We start from the raw sequence: 23242 nt of genomic DNA, 5'->3' as shown, positions 1-23242 counted from the left end.
ATCTTTTATCTTGTTGGGTAACGAGAGGGACAGGGCGTCACACCTGTAAAATGTATGAGAATTAACATAGAAAACTAAAATCAACAGGAATGATGGGATCTCATTTGTGACTGCTTGAGGACACCTACGGATTTAGAAACCTAAGTAACCCCATCTTATAGCTATGTTTGTATTTTCTGTAAAATTGTAGTTGATCTTCATATATGGGAAAAATAAAATGATAATTTTAGACAGTGATTCAGAAGGTATACTGCATAAAAAGTCTTTTTTGGGGTAAATTTATTACTATAGCATAACTGTGAAATCATTCAGCTCTTCATTTCACAGTTTCACATTTGAAATACAAAAATTAGTATAAAACAAATGGCCTTTCACATAAACTATGAAGTAAAGTAATTAGCTTTCATATTCTCTATACCAACCTGGAACATTGTTTGCCTGTTCAGCATAGTAACTCAATTCAATTTCAAAATAATCTAATGGATGTGGAAAAAGACTTATAGAGCACCTTCAAACAACTTTCTTTCATTAATGTAATCACCATCTACACCTCTGTCATAGTCTCAGCAGAAAATACAATGATTAAATGGTCTTGAACGCAAACTTGCTTGCAATCCCTCCACATTTCTGTCTTAATTGTGACTCAGCACTGTGACAAGTAAGAGCAACATAAACCTGACATTTTTATATATATTTTTTTTAAATATGTAACATTTGTACATAAGCATACATAAGTATAAACTCAAACATATATACCTATGTACTCATGTGAACACATGCACAGCAGACACAGCTGTAGCAATTAAACCTCTGCCCATTAGCTTGTTTCTTCTGACCCAGGCAAATGGTATTCATTTACACAGAAATTCATAATGATCTAGGCCCTTATGGCTTGGCTATCCAACTGTAATTTGTAGAAGGAGAAACAGAGCGGAAAAGTACATGGAAAATTCAACCATTTCATACTGATTTACTACGCAGTCAAAAATGTTTAGGGAAAAAAATTATTAATGTCACAGTTTTGGAACAACTGAAAACATTATCTAGGGAGTTACTGCTGGTTGCTTCTGTGATGTGATGTAGGATGTTTCACTTTGTCCAGTGCTGAGATGCAGTCACTCTGGAGGTGAAATACAGCTGGTGGTGAAATGTAGTACACAAAAGACCACGTAAGAGTTTGTGGCAGGAACTAGAAAACACTGTTGCCTACGCAAACACCAGGGGGTATTTAAGTGGGTGGACTGTAGTTACCGAAATTGGAACACAGCAAAGCATTAGATATTCCTGCTGGAGTAAAGAGTGCCATATGCAACCAAGAGCAGCCAGAAACCATTTATTTATTTTGTTTAAACCTGTAATTTCTTTGCTTACACATCACCTCAATATATTATTTTCTTAAATACTTTTAGGTACCTGGCTGCTTATTTCTTAAAGAAAGTATTCTAACAGAGATTACTTCTGTGCTGTAGGTCACAATGGAAGTTATAATTTAACTATTACAAATATAATGTGCAATCCCATTTGTTAATAATCAATATTAGAAAAGGACACACAAAAAAAAAGAGTAGCAAACGGAGTGTTTTTCCCCAGCTTAGCAGAGAAATTGAAGGAATTTCCCTCTCCTTGGACTGGACAACTTCAAGGACTTAAAAAAATTGGTAGAATAAAGGTGGAAGAGTAAAGGGCAGCACTGCTTGCCTGAAATGTACACAGAACATCTATTGACTCATCGTAATGGTAAGTTTATAAGTCTTCCCCTCTGCTTCATACAGCACTGTGAGCAATGTCCCAACGGAATCAGAAAGGAACAGCTCTTCTGGGCTTTTCACTTTGAGAAGCTGTAATCTACCTGAAATTGCATTCTTGTCATCTGTACTTTTGTAGTATGTAAGCAAGGGACCTGATCCTCTACTACACTATACTTATACCAAATGTCCTCACTGGTAGACAACGTATGGAAGCATTGGATATACTTAAATTAGTCATCTATTATGTAAAAAGGATTCTTTTTGATTCATCTCTGTCTTGTGTCTATACTTGGCGCCTAGCAGACTAACTTCCACTATTCAGTAAACACACAACCTCATCACTAGCTTAAAAAGAACTGCTTCTGCAATTAAACAGCTTTTTGCAGCGTACCATCATATTTTTGTAGCAGAACTAAAAATGATGTGCTAATATTTTTATCAAGTAACATTCTGAGACCTTAAACTGGGAATTTTCCGTTTCTCTTGCTTCTGAAAACTATATGAAACTGAAAGAAGTTACAGACACACACACCCCCAACAAAAATGCTTGCTTTAAAATCTAGTCACAAGCAGATTAACATCTTGTGATACAATCCCTTGTAGCAGGAGCAGCTGACAAGATGAGTAATGAACTGCATCCGATTATCTTTTCAGCTCTGTGGCAATCATCTTCCACCAGCTTCCTATTCCATAACCAACTCTGGAAAAAGGTCACTATTCCCTCATATTCCACCCCCAACAGCGGAAATGTTTGATAAGGCAGAAAACACACAAACCTTTGGAAGTTGAGGTCTAGCCAGAAAGTCCAACATTACAGTTACCTGGGGCAAAACTGTTTCAGGTGTACATTGCATAGTATACCCCCAAAAATAAATAATTTGAAGTCATTCTGAAGGAAGTTATTACACCTTAGCATATAATATAATCCTGTATCCTCTTTTCATGCAATACCTTCCTTCTTCAACAAAAGAGCCTTACTTGTAACTGATGGTATCTAAAACTCAAGACAGGTGAGATTCAGGTTGACATACACATATTTGCCCTCTAGCGAATACAACTGAATGAGATCTATGAACATTAATTTCAACAAACGGTAGAACTACAATGGCAAAACAGGATTTTTCCCCCAAATCGGATCCTTTATTTTGATCTCACAATAGAGAGAATCTGCACAGAAATCAGAGTTTGCACCATTGCAAAAGGGTTGGGAAGTTAAGATCAGCCACAGAACTGGCTATTTTTTTCATAGAAATGTACTGTGAACATGCTCCTAAACTGCACTTACATAAACTAATAATCTACCAACTCATGCTGGGAATCAAAAAAATTGTTACTGCTCTTGCTGTGCCCAGTGACCACTAAGTTCTCCAGAAGTGATGCAGCTGAGGCTACTCAATTTAGTAGCCTCTATGCAAGTCTGTGCGTAGTGCAAGGCAGTTTAGGTCTGTCTTCCTCTTGCCGATTCTCTGTCGTCAGAAATAAACTGAACTGCCCATTAACATCAACGAGAGCAACCCTCTGCCATTCTGACCTACTGCACAGCTGGCCAGAACCAGGGAAATTAAGATGTTTTTTGAAAAACATATGAACTATAAACACGAGCTACTTTTGAAAATGTTATTCCTAGGAAATCCACTTGCATCTGTACAGAGTAAAATAGAAAAATGCATCAGATTCCAGTCTGACCCATCCAGTACAATTTTTCCATTTTTCATACTGTTTAAAAATTATGTATTCAGTCACATACACTGTTCACATAGGAATTACTTGCTTATGGAAATTACACACATAAATCAGACAAAATACGTCCATCAGGCTAGACCACAAATGGCAATGAATTTTCTCAGCAGTAGGGCTCACTACATGAACTGGACAAAAATCATTAGTGTAAGCTGTAATTCAACAAAGTTTACCCTTATTAGAATAATACATGCAAGGCAGTCTGTTAGACTTCCATTGTGTTTCTTATTTATGTGAAATTAAGAATGTCCTTAAGTGCTTTGCTGAACCAGGGCCATAATCAACAATCAGTAAAAAAAAAGTGTTCACCTTGTACAATTAGTTTCAACTATTAATATGAAGCTACTGTTGCCAATACTTTGCGCAGACAATAATATTGAGAAATTTCTGTACAAAGCATATTTTAAGATAATGGTTTCTTAAGTAAATCTTTCTACCGTAAAGAAATAAAATGGAATCTGTCTCCAATAATATAAGCATGAATAAGTGTGAAAAATTAATATTCTAATGGCTAAAGTTTAACTTTTGATAGTCTAGCATAGAAATGGTCTATATTTAGTAGATGCCAAATTAAAAGCAGCCCCATTGCCTCTCGGGCAGAGATTTAAGCCACATGTCAATAACCCTATGTTCACAAAAAGCTGAGTCTCAAAGCTTCAAAAAGAAGGCTGTTACAGCACACAGTGCAACTGTGAGAGACTGCAAACTCAATTATCCACTATGCAATGACTGGTGCTAAGTATTCATATATTGCTATGAAATGAACAGGAAAAATACATGCATATACTGGCACATTAAAAATTCCTTTTTTCAGTAGTCTTTATACCTTCAATGCATTGCATTATAGCATGTCTGCAGTCCAGTTAATAGTGCAAAGTGACATTATTACTCAGCTGTATAGATTTGAAATTTAGATTAATGTTCCTTGTTTACAGGATTACAAGATTATCTTTGCTGGAAAAAATACAGGCTGACAAAATCAAAGTGCTAAAACTCCCTTCCCACTTACTCACATGGAAGTGACTTGATTTCACAGTTCAAAAACTATAACCCATTTTCCACTAATAGCTACTAGTAAGTTAATAAACCACTGAACAATAGTGAGCTGAGTACCAGTACCATTAGAGCAATGATATTTGAAGATCTGCATCCAATATTACTCTACAATAATATTAATGTTGCAGCCTGGAAAACTGACTTAAAAATTGCTCAAACATAAAAACAGAACAGCTTACTTCATTTTTAAAAAACATACCAAGCTTCTAATTAACTTTGCTATTACAGAAATGAAATCTCTTGAGCTCTGTTCTTAATATAACTGCTTGGCATCTGACATTAAATCTAAATTCAAGGAATGAGAATGAAAGCATCCCCTTATTCAGTATTAGACAAGAATGCAAGAAGATGCTGAAAAGACATATATTTATTTTTACAAACATCTCTATTTCCTCCACACTGTAAATTTAGAACTTAATGAGTATAATTTCCCATCTGTGAATTATCATATTTGTGTTTGTCTCAAATAGCTATTCTAACATTCAAATAATAAATCTGACCCACTGATTCTAAACTGGCTCCCACTTCATGACAATCGCTTCCAACTTATTTTTCCCTGTAGAAATTTTAATACTTTGAGTAGAGTGTGAAAAAATCTTTATTGTGAAGCCTCTTTGAAGTGTAAAACAATATAGTGAATATTACCATGAAGCTAGTTGCTGCAGGCTCCTGAAATCAGGCTTTGCATACTAATACATACAGTGTTTTCTATCTGTAATCAAAGGCTCCACCATAAAGAAATATGGGACTTGAGAACATTGCTCTAAAAACAGAAGACGTTTAAAGGACAGCCTAAATATTTTTCCACCGATAAAGCAACAATGCAAATGCTTTAACAATTTTGTACAGCAAGATCTTATGGAACAGAAATAAGAAAATCTATTTGCACTATTTCTATAGCAACAAAATTGCTAAATGTGAGACTGTGAACAAAAAACCATCAGTAGTGCAATTAATCAGTAAAGAAACAGAAAAATTCAGTGTGTTTTGAATAAACCTTTTCTGTGTTCTCAAGGTAGTCTAGATTAAATTTTGAAAAAGATCAGTGCATATGAATTTCTAATGTTGTCTACATTAGACCACTGTAGGTGAACACATGTCAATAAATGACAACATGACTTTAAAAATGACCTTGATTTTTTGTTTTACTGCAGGGCACAGAATTTCATTACACTGTGTTGATCATTTCATACCCAAGGTGCAATAGTTTCTAGACTTCCAGGTCTCCTTATATGCATCGGACAGAAGAAATTTTTTTTTTTTTTTTTCTAATATAACCTTCTTAACTAGAAAGTAAAGACTGCATTTTCCCAATTCTAATATTAGAATTCCTACATGATTCCTTATAAAAACTTATTTGTAACAATCAAAAATATTCAGGTCTTAAACAGTGTCCCGTATCTTCAAGACTACTTAAAACGTTAATTAATCCTTCCGTGCTCTTGCAAGATATGTATCATACGGAAGTAAATGAACTTAGTGTTTCCAAAAGCCAGTAACTACCCAAGGGACTCGACAGCTGCCTTTTGTCCAGGGAACTGATTCAGTATGCACAGCTGCACCTCAACTCTGCTTTCACCTTGACTGTTATGTACCTCAGCCAAGGATGAAGGGGTAGTTTGTTACCATGCCCATTCAATCCCCAGTCGTTCAAGTAAGACTGACAAGAATAATGATGAAAAGCAACGCTGCCATTAAATGCATTTATTTCCCAATAGCAATCTGACTGAAATCCAGCCGACTTAGTAATTTTCAGTCATCACCGAACTGCGATCTGCACAGACCACAACACAACAGTAGTGAAAACCAACAAAGGTCACTCTCACCTACCAAGCCAAGCAACCTCAACACCATCCCTTCTTTTTATAGCTGCACATTTCTGGCAGAGAAACAGGATTAAAGTCCTAGAGAAGATGCACTAGAAAACCATTACACCGGCTCTGAATTACTTTTAACACGGCTAGCTGTGGACATGTAGATCATTTAAAACTAGAATCAAGACTCTTAAATTAGATATTTTTTTATTTTTTTTTTTAGGGAAATCTTGCAACAGAATTCAGCATAACAATTTGTGGGTTTGAAATTAAGAGCATCTTCAGCATCTATGTTGGGGATAGCAAACCTGCTCATTCACCTGTGTTTAACTACACACTTCATGGAGATCTAATGCTTAAATATTAAACAGAAACTCCAGTAGAAACGGTGAACAAGTAATCCAAATCTGCTTCTACAAAAGATACCGGAAAATAGATCAATACTTTCAATAAAAGGGGAAAGATTATTTCATGAATTCATGTAAGGCAGTAATTAGATTATTTTGCATTTTTTCCACTTGGGATTATTTTTAATTGGGTCAACTGAATGTGAATATATGATGATAGATGTGAATAACTTCAAAGCAGCAACATTTTTAACAAGTTTGACAGGAGAGGAGATGTAAGAAGGTGAAATGTTAAGTACACTTTGGGAAATAAACATTTATATTTTCAATTTATTTTCTTTATCTTATGTAATCATGAGGACATTCCCTTCTGTATCGTTAACACCTCACATTGCCAGCGTTGACAACTCAAGAAAATAGCCTGCTTACTCACCAAACGTTCATCAGGAGAGGCAATGATAAGAGCCCTCCACAAAGTACATAATAACACTCCCTATAACTCTCAGCTCACTCTTGTACCCAGAGGCTTACGTAAATGACAGATTTTGCAGGCTTCCAAGCTGTTAACAAATGTGGACATCAGCAGACCAAAGGAGATCAAAGGCAGCTCTGCCCTCTCACAGACATGACTTCTTCCCTGCCTCCCTTCCCTTGGGAGCACAGAACCCAGCTCACCCTTTCTATTGACCAACCCAACCACCCCCGGCCGCCCCCAAATAATCATTTGCTGCATTTAAGGTTGTTTCACACTTTGAAGAACTGTTCACTGATGCCTATGTAGGAGTGAAGGACCCAAAATAGATAAGGATCAGAGATCATTTTCAACACTTCTACAAGGGGCTTAGAGGGATTCTTATCTCTAATTAGGAAACTGGCTGTCACAGAATGATGTGCTCTGCTGTGACTTACGCTGAAGTCAATTGTGGTTTAGATATTAAAATAGCTGAAACAGGATTAGTCACTACACATTGAAAGAGCGAAATAAAGCAGAGTAAACTGGAGTAACCTATTAGCTCTTTGAAGGTGAATTAAGCAATTGAAAGAAGTGATGTAAGTAGCCAGTCACTAGGTGAATAAAAATAGCAATTTCATATTATTTAAGTAATGTTTGTAATTCTAATGTTTCCCTCAAGATAATGAAAAAATTATCCCACCTTTAAAAAAATGTATAATTAAATCTGTATTTGTTTTCCCACAAAACCATAAATTATAATTTATGAATTCTTAATTTTCTTAGCTTCACTCATGAACTTAAATCTAGTCATTAATCACAGAATGGCTTGGGTTGGAAGGAACCTTAAAGATCATCTCATTCCAACCTCCTGCCATGGGCAGGGACACCTCCCACCATCCCAGGCTGCCCAAAGCCCCCACAGCTTCTCTGGGCAGCCTGTGCCAGGGCCTCACCACCCTCAGAGTGAACAATTTCTTCCAGATATCTAATCTAAATCTGCCCTCTTTAGTTTAAAACTATTACTCCTTGTCCTATCACTACACTCCCTGACACGAAAAGTTGCCACTAAAAATGTCCATTCAGTCTTAAAACAAGATTATTTCTCATTTAAATATGTCTAGATCTGTTGGAGGAATTAAAATTGTAATTTGCGTACTTACAGATTGGTAACAAATCTATATTTCATTACAAGTATGAAATGTAACAATGTACACTGAGTGCATGACTTCTTCTCAAAAGGGACGTGAATTCCTTCGCATACATTTAATATTGTGGCAGAGGACAAATATGAAAATCCAGATGTGCAAAGGGAAGGCTTACATGAGCATCATGGTATGTCATTTAAATCTTGTCCGTATTTAATGGTGAAAAAATTTGGAAGTGAATTCTGTTACTAATGAGAGAAACCACAGTGTAGAAAAGCTGTGGGTGTTGTCATTGCCCTGCTGCTGAACCTCAGTATTTATAAATTTATGAAGTTCTATGCCTCAGTTTCTCCATCTGTCAGATTTTTGAATTTCAGTGGTTTTGTGTTGTTGTTTTTTTTTTTGTGTGTGTGTGTGTGTGTTTTTTTGTTTGGTTGGTTTTTAGTGTTTTCTGTTGTAGTAGTTGTTGCTCATTTATTTTAAATAGATTTTGTGAATCCTTTAATTAATTAGTGTTTAAAACTAATTTTTGGATACAACATGCTACAACACTACTAAATATCATTATGGTAACAGGTAATTAGAAGGCCAGAAAGCACATGTTTGAGATCATAACAGAGAAAATGCAGGCTATGCTATCTGTGAAGGGAAGGACAGAAAAAAATTCCCAATGGAAAAAAGAGAATGATTAAAAAAAAAAAAGTTGCTTCCTTGCTATTAAAGGACTTGTGCTTTAAAAAAGCTGGGTCTCCTCTTCTGCTTCCTAGGATGATACTTGCACTGCAATAATCAAAACAAGGAAGCAGATGGACAGGCAAAGTGGTACTGCAGCTGCTGCAGAAGATGACTATAATAATAATGTTGACATCAGTAACAGTAATTAGTGTACAGACTGTAGAGTGGATGATTCGTTTTCCTCTCTCCTGGTGTGGGCATGCTGCCCTAGTGAATGTATACAATGTCAGTACCTTTTGTTTGTTTTGTTCATTTGCTCAGTTTATTAATGAAATCCAAAATGATAAAGAAAATCCAACTTTTCTGCCTGTCCAGAACAGCTGGTAGGGAAAGCATGTTGTTTCAGTTTGTTCTAATAATAGATGGAATCTTCATTAGTAAATGGCAAATTACCAATTTCTTACTTATATCTATTTTCAATGTACACAACAATTCTTGCTCTCCCATACAGCCATCTGTACATGCTTTCTTGAAATTCAGCAGCATCTAGTACTTGTCTGAATTTGTCTAAAGAAGAGCTGGTACTGCATGGTGTCACTTCTCCATCTGTAGGCTTTCAGAGTGTCCTCCTTTTCAGGGGACACTATGAAAAATGGTACAACTGCAAGAATGGCCAAGAAAAACACTGTGTTACAATGAACCACCTAGGTAAGAAGAAGGCAAAGTGTCAGTGCTAGCAGCAGTACTGTCTCGTGCTAAGAGAGTTCTGGTAGAACTAGACAAGGAAGCACCACTGCTCCTTAGATGTCTCACTGAGAATGACAACTGTCCAGCTTGGTGTTATGCTCTGCCAAAAGTCCTGCTGAAGAGCCAACTAATTGGCAGTGGGATAAGTGTGGAGAAACAAATAGATGGGTTTCATCTGGAAAACACAATTTATCTCTTAGAAGTAAGTAATCCTGTGGTATGAAGTCAACGGGAAGGAAGAGTTATAAAAGGTAACATGAAAGATGCTTAGCACACGAAAACCCCAAAAGCTTTTTTTTTTCCTTATTCTGCATCTACTCTGCATCTAGCTTCTACTGAGATCTTTTTTACCTGTACGTTGTTTCTCCATAATGATAAATGATTTCCTTTGGCTTCCCTTCAATACCATCTTTGACAACCAGAAAAAAAATTCCCATTTTCAAATGCCATTCTACCAATGGGAAGAGTGAAATTGAGAAGCACAGGCTCAGGGTAGGAGCTACCCATCAACGCTACAAGTTCATTTATCTCAGCTCCCTTTCCATCCAGACTCTTCCCAAACCTTCCAGAGTTCCTCCTCCTTTCTCCAGGTTTCTCCTTTAAAGTGCTGATCTACTGGAGGGATCCACCCAGGCAATACTAGATACTTTTGCCAAATCAAACTTTTTAATGTAGAAAATACGCTAAAACTTTATAAGCTTTCTGGAGTTGTGTTTTGTTGTTGTTGTTTTGTTTCTTTATGATACAGGAAGATGTTTAAAGTACCTCACAGAAAAATAATGTTCTATGCAACATCTTTTGGAGCTCAGCTTAACTGACAGATAAACTTATATGCTGTGTTCAACCTTCATTATTTGCTTCTACTGTTGAGAAGACCACATTTGCATATGAACAGTTTCCCCAATGTATTTCAAAAATTAAAATCATGTAAATTAAAAATCCATCCATATACATGGAAAAGGAGATGTCTGCGTAAATACATCTTTTGTTTTTGTATCTTCTCATCTACCTTGGTAGATGAGAAAGCTTCAGTAACACTGTTCCTAACACTAAAGGAGATCATTAATCAAATTATTCCAAATATGAATAGAAAACAATGCAATTGAATGGGGAAGAATAGGTATTCAAAAGAACAGCCATGATTATTTTTCAAGGAAAAAATCGCCAAGAAGTTGGGAAACAGATGGCTGAAAGTGTTAGATGAAGACACATTTTCCTATGCTAACTAACAGACTTAATTAATTGCTCAAATCACATGGTATTTTATGGAATGACATTAATGATCAGTAATAAAAACTGACAGTAGTGTCTTATTGGCTCCCTTTAAAGAAAACAAAATAAATTATTATAAAAAGAACATGTTTATATCCTACAGATGTAACCCACAGACCATAAATACAGCTTTCAGTGTTAGTGTGACTTTTACCACTTTCCCATTAATATAATTACAAATTGTTATGGAACTCTAAAATTTTAAACAAAAGCTTTCCCTCATGGCAATTTCCTAAACAGAATTACTAAAATGTATTGATCTAAATTAAAATTTACCTTAACTATTTCCTCAATGAAACAGACATGTGAAATAGGATCTCTCTTCTTTGTCAATAGTTTCTGCAAGTGCTGCACCTGTAAGAAAATAAATTATTTAGTGGAAAAGTGACACCTTCTATTAACTTACATGCAAAATTGCCTCACCAGACAAGCATTAATTAGCTGTTGAGTACCTGTCCACAAGCAGCACAGATCTGATCCATGAGTTTCTCCATGTTTGTCCAGAGAGCAGCTCGAAAAGCTGCTGTATTCCCAGGTGTTGGCATAGCAGCTCTACCAGGGCCACCTATATGTGTTTTTAAAAACACACAACAGCACATTTCAGATTTCACATGTGAAAATTAAAATATTACAAATAGAGATCTTTATGCATACACTGACATAAGAAATTTACTTAAAAAAAATCAGAGCAGCCTCCATAGAAACACCATGGTTGTGCCAATGAGCATATCGCAGCATATAAAAGCAGGATATTACCAGCTCAGCTCAGGACGTAAACGTACAGGTGAACTAAAATAAGTGATATTCCAGCTGAAGGGTATGCAACTTCTATACTTTCTATACTATATTCCAGATCTACAGGTATATTTTCAGATCTCAAACTCATTGCAAGCATTTTTTTGGGTGTATGTTGTTTTTTTTAAGTGTTAAATTTTCATTACTGCCAATTCTGGTGACCATTTCCAAGCACATGAAAAAGAATATAATCAGGAGTAGTAGTCAACATGGATTCACCAAGGAGAAGTCATGCTTGACTACCCTGATAAGCTTCTACAATGAAATCACAAACTTGATGGATGAGAGGGAAATTATCTACCTGGACTTAGTAAGACTTTTGACACTGTTTATACTGTCCCCCATGAGATCCTCACAGACAAGCTGTTGAAGTATGGGCTGTATGAGCACACAAGTGAGGTGGACTGAAAACTGCCTGAATGGATGGCCCCAGGGGGTGGTAATAGGTGGTGCAAAGTCTAGTTGGAGGCCAGTAATAAGCAGAGTACCACAGGGGTAAATACTGTGTCCAGCCATGTTTAGCATCTTCTTTATCAATCTGGACAATGGGGTAGAGTGCACCCTCAGTAAATTTGAGGGACCCTGACAGGCTGAAGAGGTGAGCTGGCATGAACCCTGTGAAGTTCAACAAGGAAAAGAACAGAGTCCTGCACCTGGGGAGGAAAAACCCCATGCACCAGTACATGTTGGGTGACACCCAGCTGGGAAGCAGGTTGACAGAAAAGGATTTGGGGGTCCTGGTGGCCACCAAGTTGAACATAAGCCAGCAATGTGCCCTTGCCACTAAGAAGGCTTAGAGTAGGCTTGGCTGCATTAGGCAAAGTATAATTGTAAATTCTCAGAGTAAATAATTTCTTCCTTATATCTAATCTAAATCTACCCTTTTCCTTTAAAACCATTCCCCTTTGTCCTGTCACTACACCCCCTGACAAGGAGTCCCTCCCCAGCTTTCCTGCAGCTTTCCTTTAGGCACTGGCAGGCTGCTGTAAGGTCTCCCTGGAGCGTTCTCTTCTCCAGGCTGAACAACCCCACCTCCCTCAGCCTGTCTTCACAGGAGAGGTGCTTCAGCCCCTTGATCATCCTTGTGGGCCTCCTCTGGACTTGTTCTAATATGTCTATGTCCTTCTTGGCCCTGGATGAGGTAACTTGATGCAGTGGGTGACATCCCTGCCATCCATGATCTTTCCACCGACACAAAGAAAGAAAAAATTGGATTCAGCTTTCCATGACAAACTCCTAAGAAAACACTGCAAAGTTGTAAACTAATGAAGGCAATTTCCTGGGAAAGTGGGGGAAAAGAGAGAGGGGAAAAATCATAGGAAAACCTCTGAGCACAATAACAACAAACATTTTAGTTTTGTATTAGATGAGTACTGCCATCTTCTACCAGTTAAAGCAAGCAGGGAAACATTTAACAGGCTTGGCTGTGAGTTTCTTTTGACAACATACAGTATTTCTGTCAAAAAAGATCAGGTAGGGATCTCTGTGAAACAAGTAGCATACCTCTTGCAACAGTTTGAGACGGCTGGGTCAATACTTTGATATCCAAAGCATTTTTTATGTTCTCCTCCAGGGCCGTGCAGTATCCATCCACCACATTAGCAATGGTATCCTTCAAAGTTCCAAGGTTATAGAAAACCTGAAGAGCAGTTCCCACTTGAGTAGGACTCTAGAGAAAGAAGATTTTCAAAAATGACAATTACCTTTAACTGTTATAGATTTATTTTTCCATGATGAAGGCATCGTTTTACAGGACAAGTTCATCTTAAAGTTCAGCCTGCTGATTCATTTCATTTAATGTGAAATAAATGGTATGCATGGCAGAGATCAGAGGGGAAAGGAGAGGGCTGATTTCCTTTGACTGCTTAGCAATGTTTAGCTTAGCTTTTTTTGGCAGTACCTTCTAAACAAGAAGAATGGAAAAACGGATGGGAAGCACAGCTGGCAATATATTTCAGGGTGGGTTACCCTAATAATTCGTAGGTTCTGATCCAAGAATTGATCCAATAATTCCTAGATTAGTTACAATACAGCTATATTCAGCTATAGTGTAGCTAGTAATATTGTTTTAACATATGGTATCTGTTACGGCACTGTCATTTAAGTGCCAAACTGCTGATTAAATCTGATATGATTTTAAAAGAAATACTAACCAAGGGCAAGCAGGTCAAGTCCCTACCACTGACTGATGCAGAATTTAAGCTAATATTTCTACATTTCTATTTCTAGTGCTGACAATAACTTCATCTTCCTCACAGGAGAATTAAGAGTGCAAATCAACACAGTGATCATTTCCAAAGCCTTAAAAACAAACAAACAAACAACAACAAAAAAAAACAAACAAACAAACCCTAAGTATCTTTGTACTGGGAGCTTTTCCAAAATACAGGAGAGTGAAAGCCATTCAAAAATTTTTCAGGTCCATTGTTTAACGGACCTTTGATTATGATTAAATCTCATGATAATACCACTGAGCAACACTAAACACTGTCATGGGTGCTATTCAGCAAGAGAAAAGCCTCAAATTATTGCCTTTGGAAACAAAGCACTGTCATCCAGACGCTGAATACTGCTTTTTTATTCAGCTTTCATGGGCAGTTAGTGGAGGGGGGTGATCAGTTGATCATTCACACATTACAGATGCAGCCTTTCCTCATTTTTTCTTAGTGAATTCTGCTAGCAGGAAAGAACCTGGTCTGGCAGAAATCCTTACCCCCAGACTGGACAGAAGTATAGGAGACCACAGGAGCAACCCACCAGAAACCCCATTTTGACTTCCTCTAGGAGTGAGGACTTATGCCATCACACTCTCCTTGCTCGTGGCTGCTGCAGTAGCAGCCACTGACATTAGAAGGGCCTGCAAGACCCACACAATTTTGCTTCATCTTCCCCAGGTAAGAGTTTTCTTTAGCTAGACACTGTTGAATGAAAGAAAGAGTGTGCTCATCTGCCTTTCAAATGTGAGGAACTTGTACCGACACCACACCAGTAAAGCTACGAGACAGCTGTTAGATTGAGGATCCGCTTGCTGGTACATCCACCTACTGCAACAACTCTCCTAACACATCAGTGAACAGCGCATCTCCCCCAAAACTAATGTTTCACAGGCTTAATCCATGTTCATGACTTTCTAGGGTTTCTGTATAACTACAAAGCTCAGAACCACAATTAAAGCACAAAAACCAGATCCCACTTCCTTGCCCAATCCCAATGAGGAGTTTCCAGGTTTAGGGGAAAGCAGTGCAATATTAGGCATGCAATATGGTTTGCAGACCTTACACTAACTGTACCAGTTTCTTTTTCCAAACAGTGTGGGTGTTAATGAGCATTCCCAACTGAGTATTATAGGCCCGGGACTTGTAGGTTTAGTTTTTTGACAACTGGGTATGCTGTAAAATTTCTAAGCATCCTGTGGGTGTGCTTGTGGAGGTGGCAAAGTAAGCCATAAAGACTGGAAGATTAATGGGATGTCAGAAAACGAAGAATATTGTAATGCAAGGAGGGAATCTGGGGACAGAATGAACAAGAAAGAAGAAAATACAAACGGGAAGAAGATGGGAAATAGAATGGAAAGAAACTGGAAGAAAGAAAAAGAATGAAACTGAAAGGAAGGAAAGCAAGAAAAGACTCCTCTCATTTACCAGTCTTCCCTCTTGTAATTGTCTTGATTTTTATAGACTGTTTATAAAATTATAAATCCAGACAGAAAGGCAGTAATGTAAAATCAATACCGTACTACAACTGTAACAGCATTCAACCAGCTTTCAGTCAGACTCCAGATTCCAGTAAATGTTCATATATTAACTAACAACAACAAAAAAAACAGAACAGCAGACAGGGCACTGGCTATCCTGAATAACCTATGGTCAGGTACTTTCCTGACAGAGGCAATACAGGCACAAACCCTTTCATTCAAAAGAACCTCAGGGCTCCCACAGGTTAGCAAACTAACTCTGCAGCTACCGGTCAAGAAAGACAGAAATGTGTTCCCACAGAGCCTGGGCTCTCTTTCAAAAGACCTGTTTTTAGCCAAAGGTTGTCAAACAATTCATTCTGAAGTTAGGAATGTTAAACAAAACACACTCTTATGGAAAACTGTTATTCACTGAAAATATCTTCCGAATTTAGTAGTAAAGTGAAAATCAAGAGTAGAAGAAAGATGATGTAGGTGTCTTACTTCTTGCCTGAAATGGCAGACATGGCTGCTGACATGCTCATGTTCTAGCTCATGTATTCACCCTGTGTATGTCAGGGACGAGACATATACTAAAACTGTGACAATATACTATAAAATATCCTTTTTTTTTTTTTTTTTTTGTATACAGCATTTTTCTCACTACAAAAACAGTCTGTTTTATATGCCCCAGACAGGCTATATAAAGTCCACTGTTGGTTCAGCTCTAGTCCCATGAGAATTGCATTTTTTATGCACAGCTAATTTCTAGGCTTAGACAATATGTTAAAAAAAATGTAGAATCTCTTGGGAACAATTGTATTACATAGAAACAAAATGTGGGAAAGCTAGAAGAAAACAAACAATTGTACTTTCAGGCTTGCATACGCACCTCAAAATTAGACTGCTTACCATAAGTACACATTGAACAAAAATTTGAGAATCAGAATTACAGAATTTACCACTACCAACAGATTTTATAAGAAATTGCCCCGTATATTTTTCTTCTATTTGCGAAAGCTTAAAGCTAAATGACACTGAGAGTCTAAAGATTGTCACAATTTTTATCAAATGTAAAGCATGCGTTCGAGTAAAAAAATCTCTCTACAAAAGTGATTTATGATGGAAAAAGGAATTACATCAGAGAATGATATTCAGAACAGCTATCCAAAAAGGAACAATGGGAAAAACAGTATAACTATTTTTTAGATGGGATTTAAGGAATTTACAAACAGGATTTCATAATCAAGTTGTCTGCCACTGCAGACAATTACACTCAGCAATTTGTAAGTGTTCACCTTAGAGAACATAAGATCCTATGTTCCTTTTTGTTTTAAATGCCTTGTTTTGTGAATGAACACTCAGAAGTAGTATTGGATTGTCTATTTTTATCATGTAAGAATGTATGGGCAGTTAGAGCAAGAGGAAGACAAAATTCTGCTTCTAACAAGAGGGTGGCTTACAAGAAAATAGTCCTTTATATAATAAATTACCATCCTCAAAATATTTATACACATACCACAAACTTTAAGTTATGGCAGATGAGAAATGGGATAAAGAAAAACAGCACAGCTTTTATACCAATACCACAGTAAAACGTTACCAGTACAACAAAATCTAATGTGCATCCACACAACCATACACAAATGAAATAAAACCGTAGCTCCACAACCTGTAGGCCTACAATACTACCTACTTGAAGATCAACTACAGTGATCTTCAGATAATAAAAATTACACAGGAGCTAAGGAGTGACGGAGCTAAGTCCAATGACAATACTCTTCTCCATTCAAACCACCTGGCATGTCAAAACATAATATGTTACAGATATACAGAAACTAAATTTGACAGATCAAAGAGTATGGAAAGACTCCATGAATCATCAATTCAAGATTGTATGATATGAAAAAATACACTAATTTGTTTAAAAGCAAGTTCTATAATTTAAGAAACACACAAAATTCCAAAAGAGCAGAGTTCCTCGATGTTCATCACAGAACATACAAAATAGCTTGATCATCAAAAGGCTGATATTAGCCACCATACGAAAAGAGGTATGGATGTTTCAATTTATGTTTTAGCAAAATATAAAGATACCCATTATCACTAGCACCTATGAAGAGATGGCACCTTCCTACCAAATGCTCCTTTTCTCAGTCATTCAAAGCTGTTCATTTTAGCAACATCATTTCTGATGCATTTTATTCCATCCCACTTGGTTCTGTAGACCATCATAGCCAAGAAGAAAAAAAAGTTGTCACGGAATCATTCTGTAGTCATTAGGTATGAATGTCTTTTTCTTTCACAATTATATCATGTGGTTGCTTTCCAGAGTAGGCAATTAGACTCAATAACAAACGAGGTGCTGTCCAGTCCAAACCAACATTTACAGTCATTCTGCAGAGTAGAACCCTATCTGGTCATTTCCTCTCCCACAGAGATAACGACCCTGTGAAGACTAGATAGAAAAAAAGTCATTATAGACTTAAAGTAAATAAACACCTACCAAATTTCTAGTTTGTAAATATCTCCTAGGATGGAAGCAAGTCTTTTTTTTTTTGTCAAATACCAACACTGCAATTGACTATTATAGAATGTCCAGCACTGTAGGCTTTTATCTTGTGATTGCCACTATCATTATCTGAACAATCTTCTGAAAGCATGGCTAAATAAAAAGCAATTTTCTTTTTCATTATTAGAAATGCATCTTGGATGAGCAAGCCTGCTCCTCACAAGGAAGTGTGGTGATGACACTGAGCTAATTTGGGGCCAGGAAGATTCCTAGCATAAGGCTGAACTGAAAATAAGAAACCTAGATGACAGGCAAAGCTCATCAACTCCACTGTTATAAACAGTTTCCAAACCCACTGTACTTTCTCAGGGTGTGGGATTGACCCTGTGGCCCTTTATTCTCCAGCCCGTGCTGTCCCCAGGAACTCAGAATCCTATTTCTTTACATAGTGCGTATCTGTCCGTATGACCCCATGCTGCAGCATTTTTACCTGTGTGGACTATCATCTCAAATGAATTTCCCAAAATACTCATGGACATATACTATACGTGACAATTAAAACTTCATCAAGAATTAGTGTTAGAGAAGTAAGCCATTCCTAACTGTCTTGTAGTTGAATTTCACAGATGCCAGTACCACATAATCAGAAGGGCCCTCTGAGGAAACATCTTTCTGCACAACAGTTTAGAAGCATCATATTCAGGGAAGTCAAGCTCAAACCAGTCCCTCACTCAATAATGAGGTTCCGTAGATACTAATGTACCCAAGTACATTTTTGCTTTTCATACTAAAATCTGAGTAACTCTGACTGAAAATCTGTATTACTCTGCAGACCCTGTTCAGGAAAGACTGTGGAAGGAACACAACAGAAACTTTTCACTATATTTACACATAATGTCAATGTAGACATTATGTATATGTATGACAGCAGATATTATGTGCTGTCATACTCTTATGTGGCAAAACATTTACCATGTCCCATACACACAAACAAAAAGCATAACAGAATACAAAAAGAATTGCACAGGTTGCTTAGTTAAGGAAGAGCCATAATGACTAGTAAGTCCATGTATTCCATGTATCACTTCAACAAAGTGGTCTGACAATGTGGCAAAGCAAGAACTACCACAAATAATACTTTCAACAAAGACACAACATACCCTAGTCATCAAAAAATAGTGGGCATAAACATATAGGACCAGCAGAACATGGCACAAACTGAAATAACCAAACCTGCAAGCTAAGAAACATTCCCTGACTGAGGATACAAAAGGCTATTGCAATGCTTTAGGAATAAATACTTACAAAAACAGCTTCCAGAATGGTGCTTTTGAGTAACTTTGACTAGCACTTAGTATTAAATAATTTAATTTGATAGTAGATTTACTATATTGGAAACTATTTCCGTTACGTTCCTACATTTACTTCATGTGGCTGATTTTGTTAGTATGAAATAGCATTTGCAATTTCCAACACAGCATGGCTGTACAAGATCACTTCAACAAGCTGAAAAAGTGCTCTTCATAGCTTCTGCAATGGTTTTAAATTCGTTGGAAATACATGTGCATATATAGTGTTAACAACCAGTTAGTCTAGCTTTGAGAGGCTGAAAATCCCCGGCCAACTCTTCATTTACAGTATTTTCTCCTTCTCACCTCTCGATGCAATCCAACCCACTGCCTCCTTCAAATATTTTTTCATTGATTATGCTACTAACCATAATGATAAGTATTACTACTTGAAGGCAAGATGATTGAGAAAGGTTTTGTAGACACTTGCAGTTATCACTTACAAGTAGTTCTTAGTCATCTCTTACAGAAACCAAATGTGAAAAAAGTGAGAAGTTACTTGGAAGTCGTGCCTCAATTTGAAGAGCTCAAACAGGTAAGCAGTGAAGGAAACTCAGCCACTCCAGTCACAGAAAAGGTGAAGTGACCTATTGAACAGAGTTAATAACTTACTGAGACTTGTTGGAACTCTTGTTTTGCGGTATCACTTTGCTATTTTAATTGCAGGAAAAAAAAATAACAAAAATCTAAAAGTAGAAATTAAATGCCAATGAAATTCAACTGCAGTCTAAAAACAGTACTTTATTTCATTTCTAAAAGTCCAGGCTTTAAAAAAATTAATTGGTATATCACAACTCCTAAAAATGAACCTACATAGGGAAGCACATCTCTATGATCATTATCACTCCATCTGTCTTTTACTCTGTTCATCTTTAAAATATGAGCAATACATGAAAAGGTCAAATTGACAATGTAAAGCCAAAGAATACAGACTTTTTTCTAATGAACTTCCAGTTCTTCCTGGTTTGACCTTTGCAGACTTGGAGGAAGTGTGAGGTTAAGATGTTCCATTTTTCTATAGAAGGCAATACTGACATAATACACTGGCTAGACCCTAAAAAAGTATATTTGAAGCCTTAAGAGGCAAGAATCCCCCAGCTAAATATTTAAATATGGTTAGGTTATAATATCCACCTTCTGCCAGCCCATGTTTGGAATATACAACTTCCTACAGTAGAAGGACTTTGGCTTTCAAAGTGAACGATGAGCCATAAACCTCATCGTGTCCTCAAGCTAGGTCAGGCTTTTGTTTCTTAGAGTAACGAGAAGTATATAACAAGAAGCACTGCACTACAAAGGTTGAGAAAAGAAAGAAAGGAGAAAAAAAAAAAAAAAAAAAAGAAAGAAACAGCAGCAATAAAATACTAGAAAGCAAAGAAACAAGATTTTTCAACACAGCTAAATAGCTTGCCAAAACACTTATACTCAATAATAGTGTAATCAAAGCAACAGATGGCTAAGAGCTAATGGAACAGAAAGGCATCAGGAACTGTCGTAAAGAATTATTTCATGAAACATCAAGCACTTTTCCAAAGTTTACCAAGCCTAAGGCTATCAACGTGACAGCAATTTGAAAGAAAGTATCTGGCACCTCTGAGGACAGATCAGCTAGGGCAAGTAGTCCATAACAATTAAAAAGTTTATCCTACAATGCTGCATTTGAGTTTAGAAAGAGTATAAATTCAGAATAGAAATCAGACAAAATGCTAAATCTGGCAGGCTGTAAGGAAATGGGGGCATCTGACCCAAATCAAGCTTCTTAAAATGCATTTTTCACCTACATCTTACACAACCTGACCAATCTCTACAGTTCTCCACGGTAACCAATCTTTTGGCCAGTTAATCTGAAGATGAGGCTTCACTACAAAAACAAACGAACAAACAAACAAACAAACAAACACAAAACACAGTTATCATTTTCTGACAAGGGCCAGAGAGTATCACCTCTGTTGCCTCCATGCAACTTCAACTTGCACCTGCCGACTGAAGCACAGAAATATAAAGACACAAAATCTCATCAGTAAGTCTGAGCTCTGGACAGCAGCTTGTCACCAGGTGTTTTCTCCCATTGTAGAATATCCTTACGTACGTGCTCACTCTGTTAACTGGTTAAACAAAGCCATTACAAGCAACAAAAATCCTAGGTTTTACTTCTAATTAAGCCTTAGCAGTTAAGATTAGGGATTAGCTACCAGAGAGCTGTAATTGGTTTGTTTTTCTCCTCTGTTTATAAAAAAATCCAATTTCAGACAAACACCCTTCAAATGGTATGTTCCAAATGATTTAAATACCTAAAAGCCCATCTGTGGTTTGTTTTTTTTGTGTGTGTGTGTGTTTTTTTTGTTGTTTTTTTTTTGTTCCCTTGCTAGTCTTTGCAATAAGATAATAATTACCTGTGCAAGTGACAGCCTCTCATTTCTGGAATCCGTGTTACATATTGTCAAAAGCTCTGAAGTGCCCTCAAATATGTTAAAGGGACTAACTTAAAAAAGTTATTTTAAATTATTTTCAATTATTGTTTTCATGTTTAACTGTTTGGGAAGGATACCTGCAGCAGGAAAGAAGGGGGACAGAATAGGACAAGAATAAACAAGTGCCTGACTTCTTCTAAGCAGAAGACGTTTTTCATCATCTAGGAGCCTCAGCATTTTGCTGCAAGATTTCTGCTTTCCGATGCAACATACTGTACAGTTCTATATGCCATTTCAAAATAACCCAAAGCTTTAAATACTTTGTTATCATAAGAACAACTCCAAATGGGCGATTATGCAGAATTTCAAGTGGCATTGAGTAGCAGATCAAGAACACGATGAAACACCCTTTTCTCAGTGGAGATTGAGACAAAGAACAGGTTTTTAACCTGAGAAAAAGGCAAAACGAATTATATCATCTTGTTTAGATAAGTATCATGTCTTTTCGATCAGATTTTTCACTCTGCTGTATGCAGATGTGGCTTATTAATGCTTGATACGTTCTCCTTGGATCACCTAATTGCATTATTTCAGAACCTGTTAACAATCAACAGCCAACAGCACAAACCCCAAATAGAATTACAGTCTGGAAAAGGCATTTAACAATAACATACTACCTTATCTGGGGAGAAAGAGCCTCGCTGTAGCCTTAGTTTTGAAGAGAGACAGATACACAAAAGTACCAATTAAAAAGACTGGGATGGATTATACAGAGATGCAGCCAAAGCTGGGGTCACTCTCTGCTCAATTCTATCTGTGGAATCCGAGCAGAATTTCATACACGCTGTTTACCTGTGGATATTTAAACCAAATTAGAAATCCTTTTAATCAAACTGGTATAAAACGTTTGAATGGACAAGGACTTCGGAGGAAGAATACTTTATATCAATTTTTATTAAATTCATTCTGTAGAGACAAGACCACTGTAACTGAAGCACTGTGATGTCACTGACGAAGAAAAGCCTCTGCAGTTCTCAGTCCAATTTCACCTCAACTATTTTCAAAGAGATCTAATCTTAGCTTGCCTTTCTTGATCTCTAGCAAGGCAAACAACACTTCCTCATTTCACAGCTCCACCTTATCCATTTCCCATTTCATCCTCCAACCCTTCTGTACAGTCTTGTTCTCCTAACTGCTCCTTCCATTCACATCTTTCTTTTTGCAGCTCGCTTCAGCTCCTAAACTTAGTTTCCAGTCCCCATACTGACACACACCGTCCTCAGGCTCCTCCATTCTACCCTTACAGCATATTTTATTTACAAAGCCTTTCACAGTTGAGCTGCTCATAGCAGTGGCCCATGCCTCTCCGCATATAAATGGGTGAATCAATTACCATATTTGCATTAATTATCCTAACAGCATTAGAATCAGATACCTTCCTGTCCCTTTACATATTAGGCAGCCTTCGCGCCGTTCCAGTTCTGCAATGTGGTCAGGGCTGCCC

General features: G+C 37.1%; 1 protein-coding gene across 1 annotated transcript in view; it reads right to left on the bottom strand.

Moving 5' to 3' along the window:
- The window catches only part of COG5 (component of oligomeric golgi complex 5), a 180182-nt gene that overhangs the window by 49035 nt on the left and 107905 nt on the right, over nucleotides 1–23242 (bottom strand). The window contains exons 8-10 of the mRNA XM_082778476.1: nucleotides 13297–13462; nucleotides 11451–11563; nucleotides 11275–11352 (exon numbers count right to left, since the gene is read on the bottom strand). Of these exons, the coding sequence (XP_082634602.1) occupies nucleotides 11275–11352; nucleotides 11451–11563; nucleotides 13297–13462 (357 nt within the window). The remainder of the gene's footprint in view (nucleotides 1–11274; nucleotides 11353–11450; nucleotides 11564–13296; nucleotides 13463–23242) is intronic.

The sequence above is a fragment of the Aythya marila genome (genome assembly GCF_965140915.1).
Source record: "Aythya marila genome assembly, chromosome: 1".
Classification (NCBI taxonomy): Eukaryota; Metazoa; Chordata; class Aves; order Anseriformes; family Anatidae; genus Aythya; species Aythya marila.
This window is presented reverse-complemented; position numbering and strand designations above follow the sequence as displayed.